Source organism: Genypterus blacodes, unplaced genomic scaffold (assembly GCF_046128005.1).
Source record: "Genypterus blacodes isolate CSIRO-AG114 ecotype Tasmania unplaced genomic scaffold, CSIRO-AGI_Gbla_v1 ptg000141l_1, whole genome shotgun sequence".
NCBI lineage: Eukaryota > Metazoa > Chordata > Actinopteri > Ophidiiformes > Ophidiidae > Genypterus > Genypterus blacodes.
In genome coordinates, this window is record NW_027466943.1 from 1,103,531 (window position 1) to 1,118,531 (window position 15,001).

Genomic DNA, 15,001 nt, shown 5'->3' on the forward strand with positions numbered 1-15,001 from the left:
TTTCTCAATGTAATAAACTGGTTAACAGTGATATAACATGAATTGAAATTTGCTGTTCAATTTGCATACAGTGCTTGAACAATATAAAAGATTGAACAAGAATTATTGTTTTGGTACAGTGATATTCGCACATTTATACATTAATAGCAAATTCAGCATGATAACCATAAAGCCTGAATTATTTATGTCTGTGTATGTTAGAAGAGACTCCATTTTGGTTCCACAAGGAAAGAAATATCAAGCGTTGGTTAGTTCTGTAAATATGTGGGCTTGGGGTCACTTTGGAGTCACGTTTAGCACAAAGTAGCAGATAAAACTACTAGAGTGTAGAGTAGAGTATAGATAACTGCATACATTTTAGAGGAAAAGAGTTGAAGAATGAAGACATTAAGAATGAACATATCATAAGAATTTAGTTTAGTTTCAATATGGTTGTGCAGATTCTGTTTGCAATTTCAAAATGACATCTTATTTACGACCTGGATTGTAAACCCAAATATTTAGAATTAACATGCATGCAGGGGAGCAGTGCATTAACCTTAGTGGCAACTTGGCATACAAAACATGCTTGCAACAGCGCCACCCTATGGATAGCAGGTGAAAATGTTCCTTGGCTTTACTGCGATGTTGAGCTCAAGTACTGCAAAAGTTTAACTTAAAGGTGTTTATAAGCAAGTTTAAATGGACAAATTCAAACATTTTGATTTGTTTAGCGCAAAAAGATGCAGGTGTAAATAATTGATGATACACTCAATTTTTCAAATCACTCGTTTTTTGCTCAAATTGAAAATGCATAAGTTTGCGCTCCACAAATGCAGCACCAAGAAGTTTACAACCAGGAGTGCAACCACTGAGAAAAAATGTAAATCTCATTCAGTGAATGTGAATGCTAAAGAGAGTCAATGTGCCTGATTCCATGTTTTGCATGAAGCGACTGAACACAAACATGTTTACGTATTGAAGTTCAGAGGTTATGAAAAGATACAGATTCTGCTACATTTATATATGCAAGAAGTTATTGCACAAACACTGATCGTCTTTTATAACCAGAAAAGAGTAATATTTCAGATCTTTGACTCTTTGAATGATGGTTATACTGTAGGTGTCTGGCAGATAAGCCTGGGCAGCAGCAGGTGTGTTATTATAGAGATGAACCCACATCACTTCAGTCAGAAATAAATATTAATGCAGATATAAAACAGATTAACTGATTTATTGAATTTCAGGCAGTCCGCCTATTGGAAATCATGCAAAACAACAACTATGATGTATTTCTGTGTTAGATATATTACACATGATCAAGAAAATACAAGCATAAGAACTGCTTCAATAATAAAACACAGCAGCAGAGTAAGCAGGCAAGTGCAGGGCCTATATACACTTAGTGGGTGGGAAAACTGTCCAGGTGGTTTCTGAGCAGACATACATTACATCATTTGTACAAGCAAACCTGATTTAATTATTAAAACACAATTGAAGAACAAAGTTTGAAAAACATTCCAACTGTGAGACAATCACAAGAGACTAAAGAAAAAGTGAATTAAGAGATCCTTACAGAGCAATGACGCATTATAATGTCACTGCAATATGTGTTGCTGCAATGAAAAATCATTTACTTAAGGCGAATGAGCATCCAAACAAGCCATCTATTCACCTTCATATATTAACTAAAAACAAAAACCTGCCAGTGGAGGAAAGATTCACTTTTTCAGAAATCTGGGAAGGTTTCCTTTTTATTTGGTTTCATGAAAAAAGAACAATGTTAAGCCAAAGGATAAGGTTGATTCGACAGTTTGTAAAGATGACTATTAAAAACACTTTCACACCTTGACATCACAGATGTCATCTATTGAATTTATAAAAAACCCAGAAATAAAAACGTAGCTTCTGTTTATAAACAATAGCAAATACAATTCTGCACATTCTATTTCACTTGTCTCTCCTTCAAAGTACCCAAATAGAAAAAAATTAAATAAAAGACAGGTTGATTGGCTGTGGCGTGTTTGTGTGGAGATTAGTCAGGTGGAGGCCAACTGATGATCACCAATTTTTTTTTGTTCATTGCCGTAAAGACTGAAAAATTGCAGATGGAACAAATTTGACCTGATGACTGAAGGCTGCATGTTGTAATCTTGTGTCTATATAAGGAGTTGGAAGCAGTCTCAGCTTAACTGTTAAAAAAAAAAAACATATTGTTCCAAAGCAGAAAGGCAAGACTCTTATTTTGGAAATGTGTGATTGCATTTTTAGTTGGACATATAGAATGATGTGACTGAACGCTGGTTTGTGGAGTCCAGGAGTTCCATCCAGCTCTTCATGTGTTGCAGCTCTCATCATAAGACGGAGGAGCATCTGTAAGAAACAGAGTTTTACACATCACACGTCTGATCAAGCGCATGGTGAACACTGGTATACTGGCGTATCAAAAGAGCAAAGCACAAACTACAGCCACACATTGAGACCTGAAAGACATACTACTGTTACTAAAACTATACTAAATAATTTGATGAACCTTTCTTAATTTTACATGAATTCCACTAGTGCCCTGTTTGCAGAAATTCTGGTGTTAAGGTCTGATCTGATCGCTGGACTTGATGATACTTGCCATAATGATGACTGATGCCTACAGACCAAGTACACTGGCTAACTTTCATCACCGTAACTAAAGTTTATGCATACAAAGTAAAAATAGGGAAGTGTTTTTGTCACCACAAGGCTCTGTTACTTAACATATGGTCATAAAAAATCTTACTGTCATTAATGTGCACATCTGCAGTGCCAAGATGCTGCAAGAATGTATCTTTCAAGAGTGACGCAGCACTTTGATAAGACGACAACACTCTATGTGTTACATTGGCTTTAGATGTAAAATACAACATAACTGTGATAGCCATTAGAAGTATAATAAATACAACATGAATGCAAAGAAATATTATACAGGGTGCAAACTAAGAAAGAAAAAATGTTTTAAAAGGTGATGTGAATGAAGTTACGGTAGAATCAAATTACAACAAATACTAAGAGCTTCCCTTCCTGCCTCTACAGCATGTTTTTCACCACCATACATTCATGAACACGGTCTGAACAGTGTGACAGTGCAAACTGACCTTGTGGATATGCAGAGGTGCCATAGTCTGGAGGCAGGATCAGCGGGCACGCTGTCGGCATGGGTGTTGCACCGTTGTCAGAGAAGAACGGTATGGTGGCGCCAGTGGACACACAGAACAGAGGTCCACTGGATTCAGCCGCAGAGCCATTCCGCCCTTGGTGCTGGGAGAAAGTGAGGCCTGGGGCGTAGCTGAAAGCACTGGGTGACACAACGGCATGTGGCCCAGAGGCACTCAGCTGGGAGTGGCTCTTGGTGGGAATGGCATCGCTCATCAGTGTCCCTCCCGCAGCACCCTGATGCTCTTCAGCCGGAGGAGCGCTGGGAGAGATGAGGGCCGAGTGTCTGGAGCGCGGGGCAGGTCTGGGTGCGGGTTTCAGGGGAGTGTGAGGGAGCGATAGGGGTCTGGTGGTACCATTAGTGGATTCTGCAGTTGAGGCAGAGGTTGCTGTGGTCTCAGTATGGGCAGAGGGAGAAGCAGCTGCTGTGGTTGAGGGCCGCAACTTTTTGTCCAGCGAGACATTTCCGATGTGGACCGGTAACGTCAACATGACCTCTGGGGATTTTAGACGGACCTGATTGTGCAAAGACAAAAGTAATGTTGGTCAAATGTTACTTTAGATATCAATACTCAGCCTAATGTGGGATCTTTTCTTTAATTTACAATCAACTGGATACTATTAAGAATACTCAGATATTTATTTCAGTACTGATTAATTTAACTGATCATTTAGTCTACGGAACGTCAAATATGAGAAGTGCCCATCCAGATACAAGACAGACGGATCATCTGTCCTGGCACAGATGATCGGCATTGTCATTAAGTCATTAGGTTTAAGCTCGACAGAGGTGAGTAACAATCGCTGCCTTTAGAGTGTCAGCTGGTGACTCATTGTTTTCCGACACACCTTTATAGAACAGAGTGCTTCTTAATGTTATTAGTTCCGCCTGTGCTTTGCCCGCTGTGCCAATTCAAAACATCCAAACCATTAAAGGTCTGTTCTGCCAGCTTTGATAAAAGGTTTGAAGCCAGCAGCAAGACAAACAGGGAGCATTTCTTACTCTGATATAATATTCGATCTTTATAAGCTCGCAGCCAGCAAGAGAGGACTGGGGGAGAGGAGGGACGATGATCTGCTCCTTCCATTCAGCCTCCTTGCCAGCCTTCACTCCGCCACCCTCCACCTCTGCGATCGTCCTCACATCATGCGTGGGCTTCTTCGTCTCATAGGTCACTCTCTGAAGACACAGTCAACATTGTGCAGTTTAATTAATTGGACACAGCACTTTGTGATTGAGAAGAAAATACTGTTAAAGGTCTCACATATAATAACTGAAACAACATGTTCAAGTCTTCAGAAACTGTATTGTGTTACCAAATTGAGCTCATTTATAGAACCTACTGCAGTGCTTAAAGTTTTAATACATTTTAGGACATCCTGAGACCTCAGCATCAGTTTGCGGACATCAGACAAAGCAGCATTATACTTCAGACAGAACAGGTACCAGGTAAAAGACCTCAGTTGTCAGAAAACATTCTCAAATCAATTTTCTGTCTCATCAAATTTAGTTATAAACAGCGTGGAGTCTAAATGTCCACATGCCAATAATTGGAAAATATTATATCCTGAACTTCAATCCCACCAGATTCCGTTCTGTATGAGGCCATCACGTTGTCATGTCATCACACAGCAGAAGCAGTTTCACCAGGAATAAGAAGAGGTAACAAACCATAAATGCCACAGCAACTACAGACTGAAGCTCAGCTCATTCTTTGAGTTCTGTCTCACTTGTAAGTGTCTTTGCATAAAAGGCCTCTGCCAAATGAGTACATGTGCATGTGAAAAAAAACTAATTAATTGTTGCAAATGGTTGTTACCCAAGTTACAAGTCATGGTTACAGTTAAGTAACCAAGAAGCAAGTGAGATGGAATAAAGCTTAAAGCCCTAAATCTGTGTATGTGTTTACCTGCATGAGACTGGCCACCACAGTGCCTGTGTTCTTCCCAGACTGATTGTGGAGGTTGGTCGTCACTTGGATGACCTGACCCGGTGTGTAGCCCTTCATATCGCTCTGGGCGTTCAGGACCACTGTGCCTGTTTTCACCAGCATGTAGGTAAACTGCTGGGTGACTGCAGATGAATGAGGTCCCTGCATAGAGACGTTCATACACACATGAAGCCTGACATATGACTAGAGAGACTTTTTTAAATGCACAGTTAGAACTCTGGGTTGTTCCGCTCCTCAAATCTAATGAAGTGGAAAGTGGAATGTGAAAACTGACGTACTCCAAGTAACAAATTTACATGTACTTACGTATATTAACGTAAATCAATTTGCGCGACTATGTAAACAGTGTGTAAGCTCAGCATAACTGCTCACTTGACTAGAAGAATGACACAAGAGTCAGTTTAGCATGCATGCAAACATACAGACTGTGCGTCTCACCCATATGTCTGGCAGCTCGTTCAGGTTGAGGAGGCTGAGCAGGTAAAAAGGTTTCTCTGTTTTGTAGTCTTTGGCAAATCGCGGCGTGTCGATGAACGCTCGCACCCTGTACATGATGCGACCATAGTTGCCTTCAAACGACGTTGGAGCAGTGGCTGTGGGGAAACAGACACATATGCATTACTTTTACAACACCAGAAGGTCAAACGTTTGTTGACTCACAGCTGAGAGTGATGTGATATCAGGTTCACATGCAATTATTTAACCATTTAATGAGTTGCAAATGCTAAAAAAATATTGGAATATTTTTCCACGCTCAATGAGAACTCAAGAGTACATTTACTATATCTTGAGGGAGTTTTTATAGATATTGCTGCAATTCTTTGAGCCTTGACACAATTTTTCATATTTTCGTAGTTTATGTGTAACAGGAAAACAGCAATGTAGATGACATAAACCTGGCAAATCTGCAGGCAGGGAAAGGGTGAAATCAGCCGCTGACAAATGTTTCAAGTGTGAGATTAACATCTACACAGTCAAAAGACCGGTCTGGTTGGTTTTCAGTTTCTGTGTTATTGTTGTGTCACCGTGGAAAAGTTTTGTAAGCTGGAAAAATGACTTCACTAGGTAAATGACCTGTCAAAAGCTAAACGTCTCTGGTTCAGTCATGTGCCAATGCAGCTCACAAGACCATGAACATAAACTATTGCTTTAATGAGATGTTCTAATAATACACACTTCTAAAGAGAAAGAAACCACAACAACAACAAGAGGACTTCATTGCCGATTTGTCATAAGACACATTTGTTTTCAGAACTACACCATTGCACATTTGCAGACAAGAAAGACACATTTTGAAACAAAGTGCAATTTCGTTTTGATCCAAGTATTTAAAACAAGGCAAATTGTGGCTTGTTCAGCCATGGTTTGAGCTCTAATAAGCACCCTTCTAATTATCTCTGTCAAGGAGGCTATGTTTGACTGTGTTAGGTTGTCAATCTGTCTTTGGTGGACATGTGCACTTACTAAAATAGAGTTCAACAAAGTTCAAGGGTTCATCCATTATCAACAAATGGGAACACTTTAAATTGTGTGACTCCCCTAAAATAATTTTAGGAATGAATTTAAAGGAAAATTCCCAAAAAATAAAACATTGCTGCACATACAGGAAAGCAATTCATAAGGGAAAACATTGTTATTGTCGTGGGGAAACTTCACGGGGCAAAATATATCTGATGGTGCAAATGATGGGAAAACATTCTCTTGATGGAAAAACATTTTCTTTCTTCTCTGCTTACATGGACGAGCTCCAGGCCAAATTCCATCAAATAATCACTTAATGATGTTTCCCATTCAGTACATCCAAAATACAGAAAATCAAATCTCGTGAAGTCGTAAATCTTTAGCACTTTACCCCTGAAACAAACCCTGCTTTTGAGCAAATAGATACTGGAGATGTTCTTTTCCATCCATGTGTAGATAACTTGGTCAATGTGCAATGACTTAGCAAAAGCAGTACATACAGCTGCAGCCATGTCAAAAATTGTGTCAGGATTTTAAGTTTATGTTCCAACTTCCACCTCCCATACAGCACATTAGGGCCACAAATACAGCAGAACCGACCGGAGATCTGATCGCAATGTGGTAGAATCCAGATAACATGAATGCATGTTTAATGCCAGATAGCAAATTATTGTTTGTTTGTGATTGTTTTCAGTCAACATGCTGTTCAGTCATAAAAGACAATGGGAAACTATCAACATGCCTAGACATGTCTCCCTGGCTGCGAAATGTGGGAACAAACAGAGTGAAGAATGTGCAACGACAGGCATTTATCCCTGTCACTCCTCGTTCCTACCTGGTATAAGAAACTTGAAGGGAAATGAGTGTTCTCCCTGTTTCAGGGTTCCTGTGAGGCACACGGAGAGGACAGATTAGTATCCATCAGTGGAAACATCAACAATGGCCCTGCTGTTCATAAAGATACAGATGTGCCTCGGGACCACAAGTTGAAAGCAGCCTGCGTGGAGACACACTCAAGAAAATGGGTGAATTGCTAAGAACAAACTATGCACTGTAACAGTCTTTCCACATTAAAGCTCATTCATTTGCAATGGTGATCATTTGTGAAGTCAAGTCAAATATATTAAGAGAACCAGAGAGCTGCACAGCAAAATGACTTTTTCAAGAATTTTTACTTGCACCTTAAAAGTGTTTAAAATGTAGAATGTTTTTCTTTTTTATGAAATGGGTCCAGTGTTTATAGTCTGTGGAAAGTTGTTTGTGACACTAAGGTCCTGGTGTCACAAAGGAGAAAACTGAACAACAACTGGATACTTGACACAATATGTATATCCCTGACGTGGTAAGACACACTCCTTGTTTAGATTATGCAGGATTTATTGAAATAACAATGACAAGCTCTTTGGCCGCTGTGCTGTGCGCGACCACAGAACTCCTCTTACCTTTGTCTGTAACAGAGGTGGTGCTGTTGAAGTACTGTTCCTCCACTGTCCATGCCGTGTCGTTAACCTTACTGGTGATGCCACAGAAACCATTACAATTCACTTTGATTGCTGCAGGAGGGAACACAAAGGCACACTGGATGAAGTGATACAGCTATGTTTACATTCCTCTCGTGGAAGTAAAGGTCCTACAGTCTGTTTTCCCAATGGACTATTGTCAAACACGGGTGCAACTCCAAACTACAATGGCTGCATTCCATTTAAGGCGCCAGAACAAGGCTGGTATTGTGCATTTTCTCAATGAGCGGACTTTACTCTTACTGCACAGCCACCATCAATGATGTCACCAGTGCTTTGCTTCTTAGGGTAAGTTCAAATGTGCCTGAGAAACATCAGAGAACCTTGGGTGAGCAAGATCAATAACAAGACACATTTTCAGCTCCTTTGGTGCTATGTTGTCTTCCCAATTTCCAAAGTTATAACAAATCATTGGATTGCTTGCAACAAAAAGGTCAATTTTGGTTCAATATCCCCCTCACTTTCAAACAATCATTTACTTTTGGCACATCATCAACATGGTTTATTCTATACAGTATGAAAGTGTCTATTAGTTCATACAATCATATCCAAGTAACGTTTGTAGTGTTGTTTGGAAAAACGCTACACATTAAATTTAGACTAATGTGGATATTTGCATGGCCAATTTTGTTTGCACGAAAGCTACCAGTAGCCAGTAGTATCAGTAATGTGTAAATAAATGTAACTCGGCAACTTAATTTCTGAGAGAGACAAATACTGTCACATACTGTACTTAAAATCACTTCCAGTGTTATCAGCATAGAACCACAAAGGCTGGACAGGATTATCAATCCGTATCAATATTTGCTCAGCAGTCGAAACGTGTCTGATATCTCAGGGCCAAGGCCAATTTTGACCCAATCTGTGATTCAAACAGTTGCTCGGACTTAGTTTTACATCCGTTTCCGGGCATTATGAAACCTTACAGTCTGACCAGCTTTACCTGCAGAGGAATGTAAACAGACTGGAGGCCCAATAAGCCCTGCTAACAGAAACTCCCAAACACACAAAGAAGCTGTCGGCAAGTCAGCAGGGTGAGCGCTTGAGAATGCTCTTGAGGAGAAAATGTCACTCAATATCCAGAACAGTCACAAAAAGTCTCTGAAGCCTGTAAGAAAGACATAAAGGGGGGCAGGGGGGTCTGGGCTTTCAGGATCCGACACATAAAGCCTCTCTTACTCTTATGGAAAGGTTACATCCACTTGCCACATTCTTAATTGAGATTTTGGTGACCTTCAGTGAGGTCAATGAGGGAATGGACACCTTTGTAATGCAAATGTCCTTAAACCACTCATATGTAGAGGGGAAATGGATTGTAATTAGGCAATTTAATAGGATTATGGTTTGGATTAGAAAGGGCAATTGCTTTGAAAAGGATGAGCCGTTCTACTCTGTAACATAATTTCCTGTTTGACCTTCCTTTCCGGCTTCATGTTTTGTATTACTTGGAGCAAGGCAGTAAAGCAGGCTCCTCGCTGTCATTTAGTGACTCAGCCACTTCCATACACTGTAATCCTTTTGTCCAAGCAATAACTGCTGCTGGAGATGAGGGTCAACACCTGTTAACTGATACAAGACTCCTACCTGTGACATTTGAAACGAAAACACAAAAGTCTTTGTCTTCTTACTCACAAAAAGCAGCATGGGAGAGAGAACAAGCTGACAAGCTGTAAAACAACAATGCAACAACGAAACAGCCACTTAACATTATTGTAGTTTTGCCCATGGCATAAACTAGGACGTAAAAAATTGAAATATTATAAAATGGGTTACTTTATAACATTTAAAACAAAACTAATTACGTTTCATTTCCTTTAATTAAAAGCAATTAGTATCGCAGCCGCTAAATAATATAGTGCTATACATACAGTACAAATAACATTAAGGGTATGAAGAGAATTATTAGATGTAACAAGACAATTTTAAAGTCATTGCCGAGTAGCAAAGACGAATATTGGCGTGGTTCAAATATTATTTCTCAGGTACATATGTATACAAATGCTCAACTTCCTTGTTTGGCGACGACGACGTTTTCACCTTAACAGGTGCGCAGTTGTCGGTGAGGAAAGGTGGATTCTTACCTTTACATTGCAGCGACTGCGACGCTTTAATCCTCAAGATTCCAGAGATAGACTCGCCGGGACTGTACACAACCTTATTTTTGTCCAATGTGATCTCAAACGCCTCGATTTTGCCCATGATCCCCTGACTGCTGCGAGTGCGACACTCTCACCTGAACGCACAAGAGAACTCACATACGACTTCTTACTCCCGCCCCTAAACGTGACGTCAATTATCTGCCAGAGGCTGATTTACGGGAACATATTTCCACAATCAGTTCAGACGTTCCCGATGACACTATATATGCTTAGTGTGTTCAGGGTTTATGTACGGACTTTCTCTGTCATACATTACAAAGGAAGTTGCTAAATTTTCCATTGTTCCAACACTCAAATTATAAAGTGATGCTTATCTTGAAACTGCTTGGGACATTAATGTAATTATTTAAAATGCCAAACTAGAATCAGTGCACAATGGTGTGAACTTTGACACTGTCTGGATTAAGGTTGGATTGACTCGGATTTCTCCAGCTGTTTGTTCATTTGTAGGTTTCATTAAAAAGTTCTGAACTGATCTTGAAAATTAGAGATTTAGGACCAAATATATAAATGTGACTACATCCAAGAAAATATGTATTCTGTGGCACGGAAGTAATTGTGCTTATGATATCCTGTGTTCCACACACACACATATCCTGGTTTGTTGTGATACATACTTCTCGTGGTTATTGTTTAAAGGGACAACATAGTACTAGAGTTTACAGATTCATTTCAAGATTCTGTAATATTGTGTAGTTTTATAACATTTATTGTTTATTTCTACATTGTTTCCATCTTTCCAAAATATTGAATCAGAATATCATTGTAATATAAAGAAAATTGTACAACTTTAAATGGGTTCACAAGCAGTGTTAGGACTACATTAATCAGTATTAAACAAAAAAAAGCAAGGGTTATTTAAGTATTTATACATAAAATAGATATATTGTGTCCCTAGGATATTTGTGTAATATATGCACTAAAGACAGGCATAGACAGAGTGCAGGTAATAGTATGGTGCAGGAAACAAATTCATGGTGTCACTCTATAGAAGCCTTATCCCCTCATCTTTCCTTGCCAACCATAGGAATTTAATTCACACTTGACTTTTGCCACCAATATTTAAATCCGACTTTCACAACTGAAACCCTTTGTCTCCATGTTACTGATTCATTGAGGTTTCTGAGTCATTTCTATTCTGCCGTTCTTTTTGACAGATTCTCAACGACTGGAATGCAACTTTGAAATTTCCAGAGCCAAAACAGTACAGCAGTGGATCCAGGCAACTGTTCACTCCCGCTAAGATCCAGGAGGCATAATAAGCCGTCTCTACCTGCAGAAGAAGTTGACATTTTTGAGGGTAGTATTTTGTGATAGTCACTCCCACAGTGCGTAGTAAGTTAAGAGGCAGGAAGCAAAGTCCAAATATCATGAGACACACACCAATCATCCTCTGAGACTTCATCTTGACCTTGAGGCCTTTAGCTGTGCTGATGTTGAGGCGAGATGTTAACATGCTCGCCAGCTGGCCATAGCAAACAGCTGAAACAGTGAAAGGCAAGACGAAGCCAAAGATGAACAGGATGAAGTTGATAATGAAGTACACCTCTTTCAGGTCTTTCTGATGGATGGAGAGGCATTGATTATTTCTGCCCTCTTTACTGGGTGGAAGTATGAACGCGTAGATGACAGCCTGGACCAGAAGCACAATCCACACTCCTGTGCACAGTTTCCTGACAAAGTCCTTTTGCTTAATGCAGGAACTTTTGTTGAAGTGAACCACAACAATGAAGCGATGGATGCTGATGAGAGTGAGGAAGATGGTGCTTCCATAGAAATGTGAACTGAGCAGGGCGATCTTGAGTTGGCACAGTACCCGCCCAAAGCGCCAGTCACTGCCCATGGCAAAATACACTGCCATCATGGGGGTGACTGGTGTGACGATGGCATCGCTGAGGGCCAAGTGAAACTGCAGTGTGGTTCCGCTGTGCCAGGACGGCGTCCGGCAGTAGAAGATCCAAAGGCTGAAGCTGTTGAGGAGGAAACCCAGGAAGAAGACCAGGCACAGCAGGATGTTGATGGACACGTGCTGGGGCTCAATCGGGCAGGATCCAGTGTCATTGCTGGCATTCAGAGGCAGCGGATTAATAAGCATAGGATCCATTTTCTCAGTTAATCCGTAGTCCCTTAAACCTGTGATCCAAAAGAGAGGTTACAGCTTATCATTAGATATTATATATGTAACTTTTCTGACATTAGATAAAAAAATGAAATAGAGAAATTACATTAAACATAGAATGTTAACATCAGGGTTACATTTTACCAACTGGTTGACTTAGGGAGGAGGCCCCGCTGACCACATATTAACCATGAGTTCCATGATGGAGTGGAGTTGCGCCGAACAATAAGACAAATATCACAAAATATAACCAATCTTTTAAACATTTGTATTGAATCCAAGAAACAGAATTTACAAAATTTAGTTTGTTTGTTTACAGTCAAACAAAAGTCAGAGTAATACAACAATAAAGAGGGGGAATTAAAATGTTCATAATGTATCTTAAACTTGCGATATTGTGGTGAGTTTTTAGTGATGTATTCGGAAATAAGATGGAATAGTTTCCCTCTGACTGTGATACGTGGTCGGCTGCCACTGAGCATCTTTGTTTGTAATCACATTTGTCCTTTGAAATGTGAAGCAATCAAGCAAGTGAGAAGCAACACTATAGAATGCAGGAGAGACCTGTGGGGTACCTGGAATGACAACAATAACTATATAAGGATATTTTTACATGTTAATGGATGTTTCACGGAGAAAAATAAATGTCCAAATTGTTCCTATTACTTTGTCCATCAGGATTCAAATCTTCTGTTGGGTTTCATCAGTGGAAAGAATGATCTTGTTCTCACATGTTTTGAGGAACTGAGAAGTGTTCAAAGCTGAGGTGGAGTAACATCAAGGGAGGTTTCATGCTATTTTCTGCTGGCGGAAGTAAAAGTAACAAAGTAGATATACTTAGATATAATGCATTTTTAGGACTGAATACTTGAGCATTTATTTGCTTTTCTTTCATTGCATTTCAGAGAGAAATTGAAAAAAACATTTATTCAATGCTGAAGTTACAGGTACTACATTTACAAATCATAATTTACATGATAAATTGAAGTATGAGATAAATAATAAAGCCTGTTATGACATCCTTAAATTTACATTTTGACATTATATATAAAAGTCCAAAGAACAGCAGTATTGTCCTGCAATTTAGCCTTAAAAGTAGACACAATGGTTTCACTGGATAGAGATTGAATAATATCTTTGTTTGCATGCATATGATATTTTTAAGAATAAAATAGTCCTGCATAACCTTAAGTCTCAGTTCCAAATTGGTAATTCAACTGATATAAAAGCCTGTAATCTGTGTTCCTGCAATCCTCAATCTAATCTACAAGCAGGGGAACCCCCTTAGATGCACACTTTCACCTGACAGTAAAAGTAAATTCTACTTTTCTTTTTACTGTCAAAACTAGTGTACTCTCACTTGAGTGAAATCTTGAGGACAGATTATTTACTACTTTAAGTCAGACTGTTTTTACATTATGATCATCAAAAATGTTACTTAAACAATCTGGACACTTACACCGTTGCCTGTTGATAAAACTCAAAAGCCATGAAACATCTCATATTCCAGCTATTCAAAGTAGCACACACATTTTCAGCTTCATAGTAATAGTTGTATTTAAAATGTTATTATTTATTCATTTATTTTTACAACATATATGTATACACAGATGGTTAGTAATAATAATTTAAGAAGTACAAAGCTGTCTTATCATCTCTGATCCTATGAGTAGTTTATCTGTAAGACCTTACCAGAGAAGGACTTTTCCTCAGTGCCTCTCTTTTTATTTCACACTTGCTATATACTCTATGAGGGTGTTATGGGTGTAGTTCCTGTCTAAGGCTAAGAGAACCAAGAGATGGATTGGTTTCACTTTGAGCCACGCATTTTCCGTCAAACAACTGTGTTTATAAAAAGGTGTTAAAATAAACACAGTCACACAAGACTGTGTGAACACCTCTCATCAGGGCACATTATATAATATTAGATTAGATTAGATTAGATTAGATTAGATTCAACTTTATTGTCAATGAGCAAGTACAGTTTCAAGCCAATGAAATGCAGTTAGCATCCAACCGGAAGTGGAAAAGTGTACTATTATATGTACAGAATACAGAATATACACTACTCAGAAAAAGTTAGGGATATTCGGCTTTCGGGTGAAATTTCAGGATGAACCTAAAATGCACTATAACCTTTACAGGTGAACTTAATGTGACCTTCTCTAAACTTTTGAATGCACATGTCCACTGTTCAATGTTTCAGTACTTTTTGCACAACTTGCTGTTCTCTAACAAGGAGCTTAACGGTAAAATTCACAACATGTGTTTGATCCATGAATCGACCAATAAATGTCCTGGTTCAATCAGAATTGGTATTTAAACAGTCCTCCTCATCATGCTCTTCACATTTTGAAATCATGAGACCAAGACCACACCTAAAAACTGATCAATAGTACCTCGTCATTGCGAGGCTTCAAACAGGATGTTCTCAGACGGAAGTGGCCACTGAGCTTAGAATGTCACAGAGTGTCATCAGCAGGTTACAACAGAGATACAGAGAGACTGGAAGAGTCACAGAAAGGCATAGAAGTGGACGTCCTTTGGCCACATCCCACACTGTTGACCGCTTCACTGTGAACATTGACCTGTGGAACCGGATGATGAATGCCACTCAACTCCAGA

General features: G+C 39.3%; 2 protein-coding genes across 2 annotated transcripts; both read right to left on the reverse strand.

Annotated features, from left to right (window-relative positions):
- Positions 1-1,194: 1,194 nt before the first annotated feature.
- On the reverse strand, positions 1,195-10,368 carry arrdc1a (arrestin domain containing 1a). The gene is made up of 8 exons (XM_076165186.1): positions 10,180-10,368; positions 8,021-8,131; positions 7,414-7,464; positions 5,556-5,710; positions 5,076-5,258; positions 4,169-4,345; positions 3,108-3,681; positions 1,195-2,352 (listed from the first exon to the last, which is right to left on the reverse strand). Exons 1-8 carry the CDS (start codon positions 10,295-10,297, stop codon positions 2,315-2,317), a joined length of 1,407 nt encoding a protein of 468 aa, XP_076021301.1. The 5' UTR covers positions 10,298-10,368; the 3' UTR covers positions 1,195-2,314.
- Positions 10,369-10,945: 577 nt separating this feature from the next.
- Positions 10,946-14,132, reverse strand: LOC143012091 (P2Y purinoceptor 4). The gene is made up of 2 exons (XM_076165146.1): positions 14,069-14,132; positions 10,946-12,390 (listed from the first exon to the last, which is right to left on the reverse strand). Exon 2 carries the CDS (start codon positions 12,359-12,361, stop codon positions 11,360-11,362), a length of 1,002 nt encoding a protein of 333 aa, XP_076021261.1. The 5' UTR covers positions 12,362-12,390; positions 14,069-14,132; the 3' UTR covers positions 10,946-11,359.
- Between the last annotated feature and the right edge of the window lie 869 nt (positions 14,133-15,001).

Excerpts from the sequence above, each read along its gene's own strand:
- arrdc1a (XM_076165186.1), bottom strand. The coding sequence starts at position 10,297 with ATGGGCAAAATCGAGGCGTTTGAGATCACATTGGACAAAAATAAGGTT. Across the intron at positions 8,132-10,179 it reads GCAGTCGCTGCAATGTAAAG|CAATCAAAGTGAATTGTAAT; the intron begins GTAAGAATCCAC and ends TCCCTCCTGCAG. Across the intron at positions 5,259-5,555 it reads ACGAGCTGCCAGACATATGG|GGACCTCATTCATCTGCAGT; the intron begins GTGAGACGCACA and ends GTCTCTATGCAG.
- LOC143012091 (XM_076165146.1), bottom strand. The coding sequence starts at position 12,361 with ATGGATCCTATGCTTATTAATCCGCTGCCTCTGAATGCCAGCAATGAC.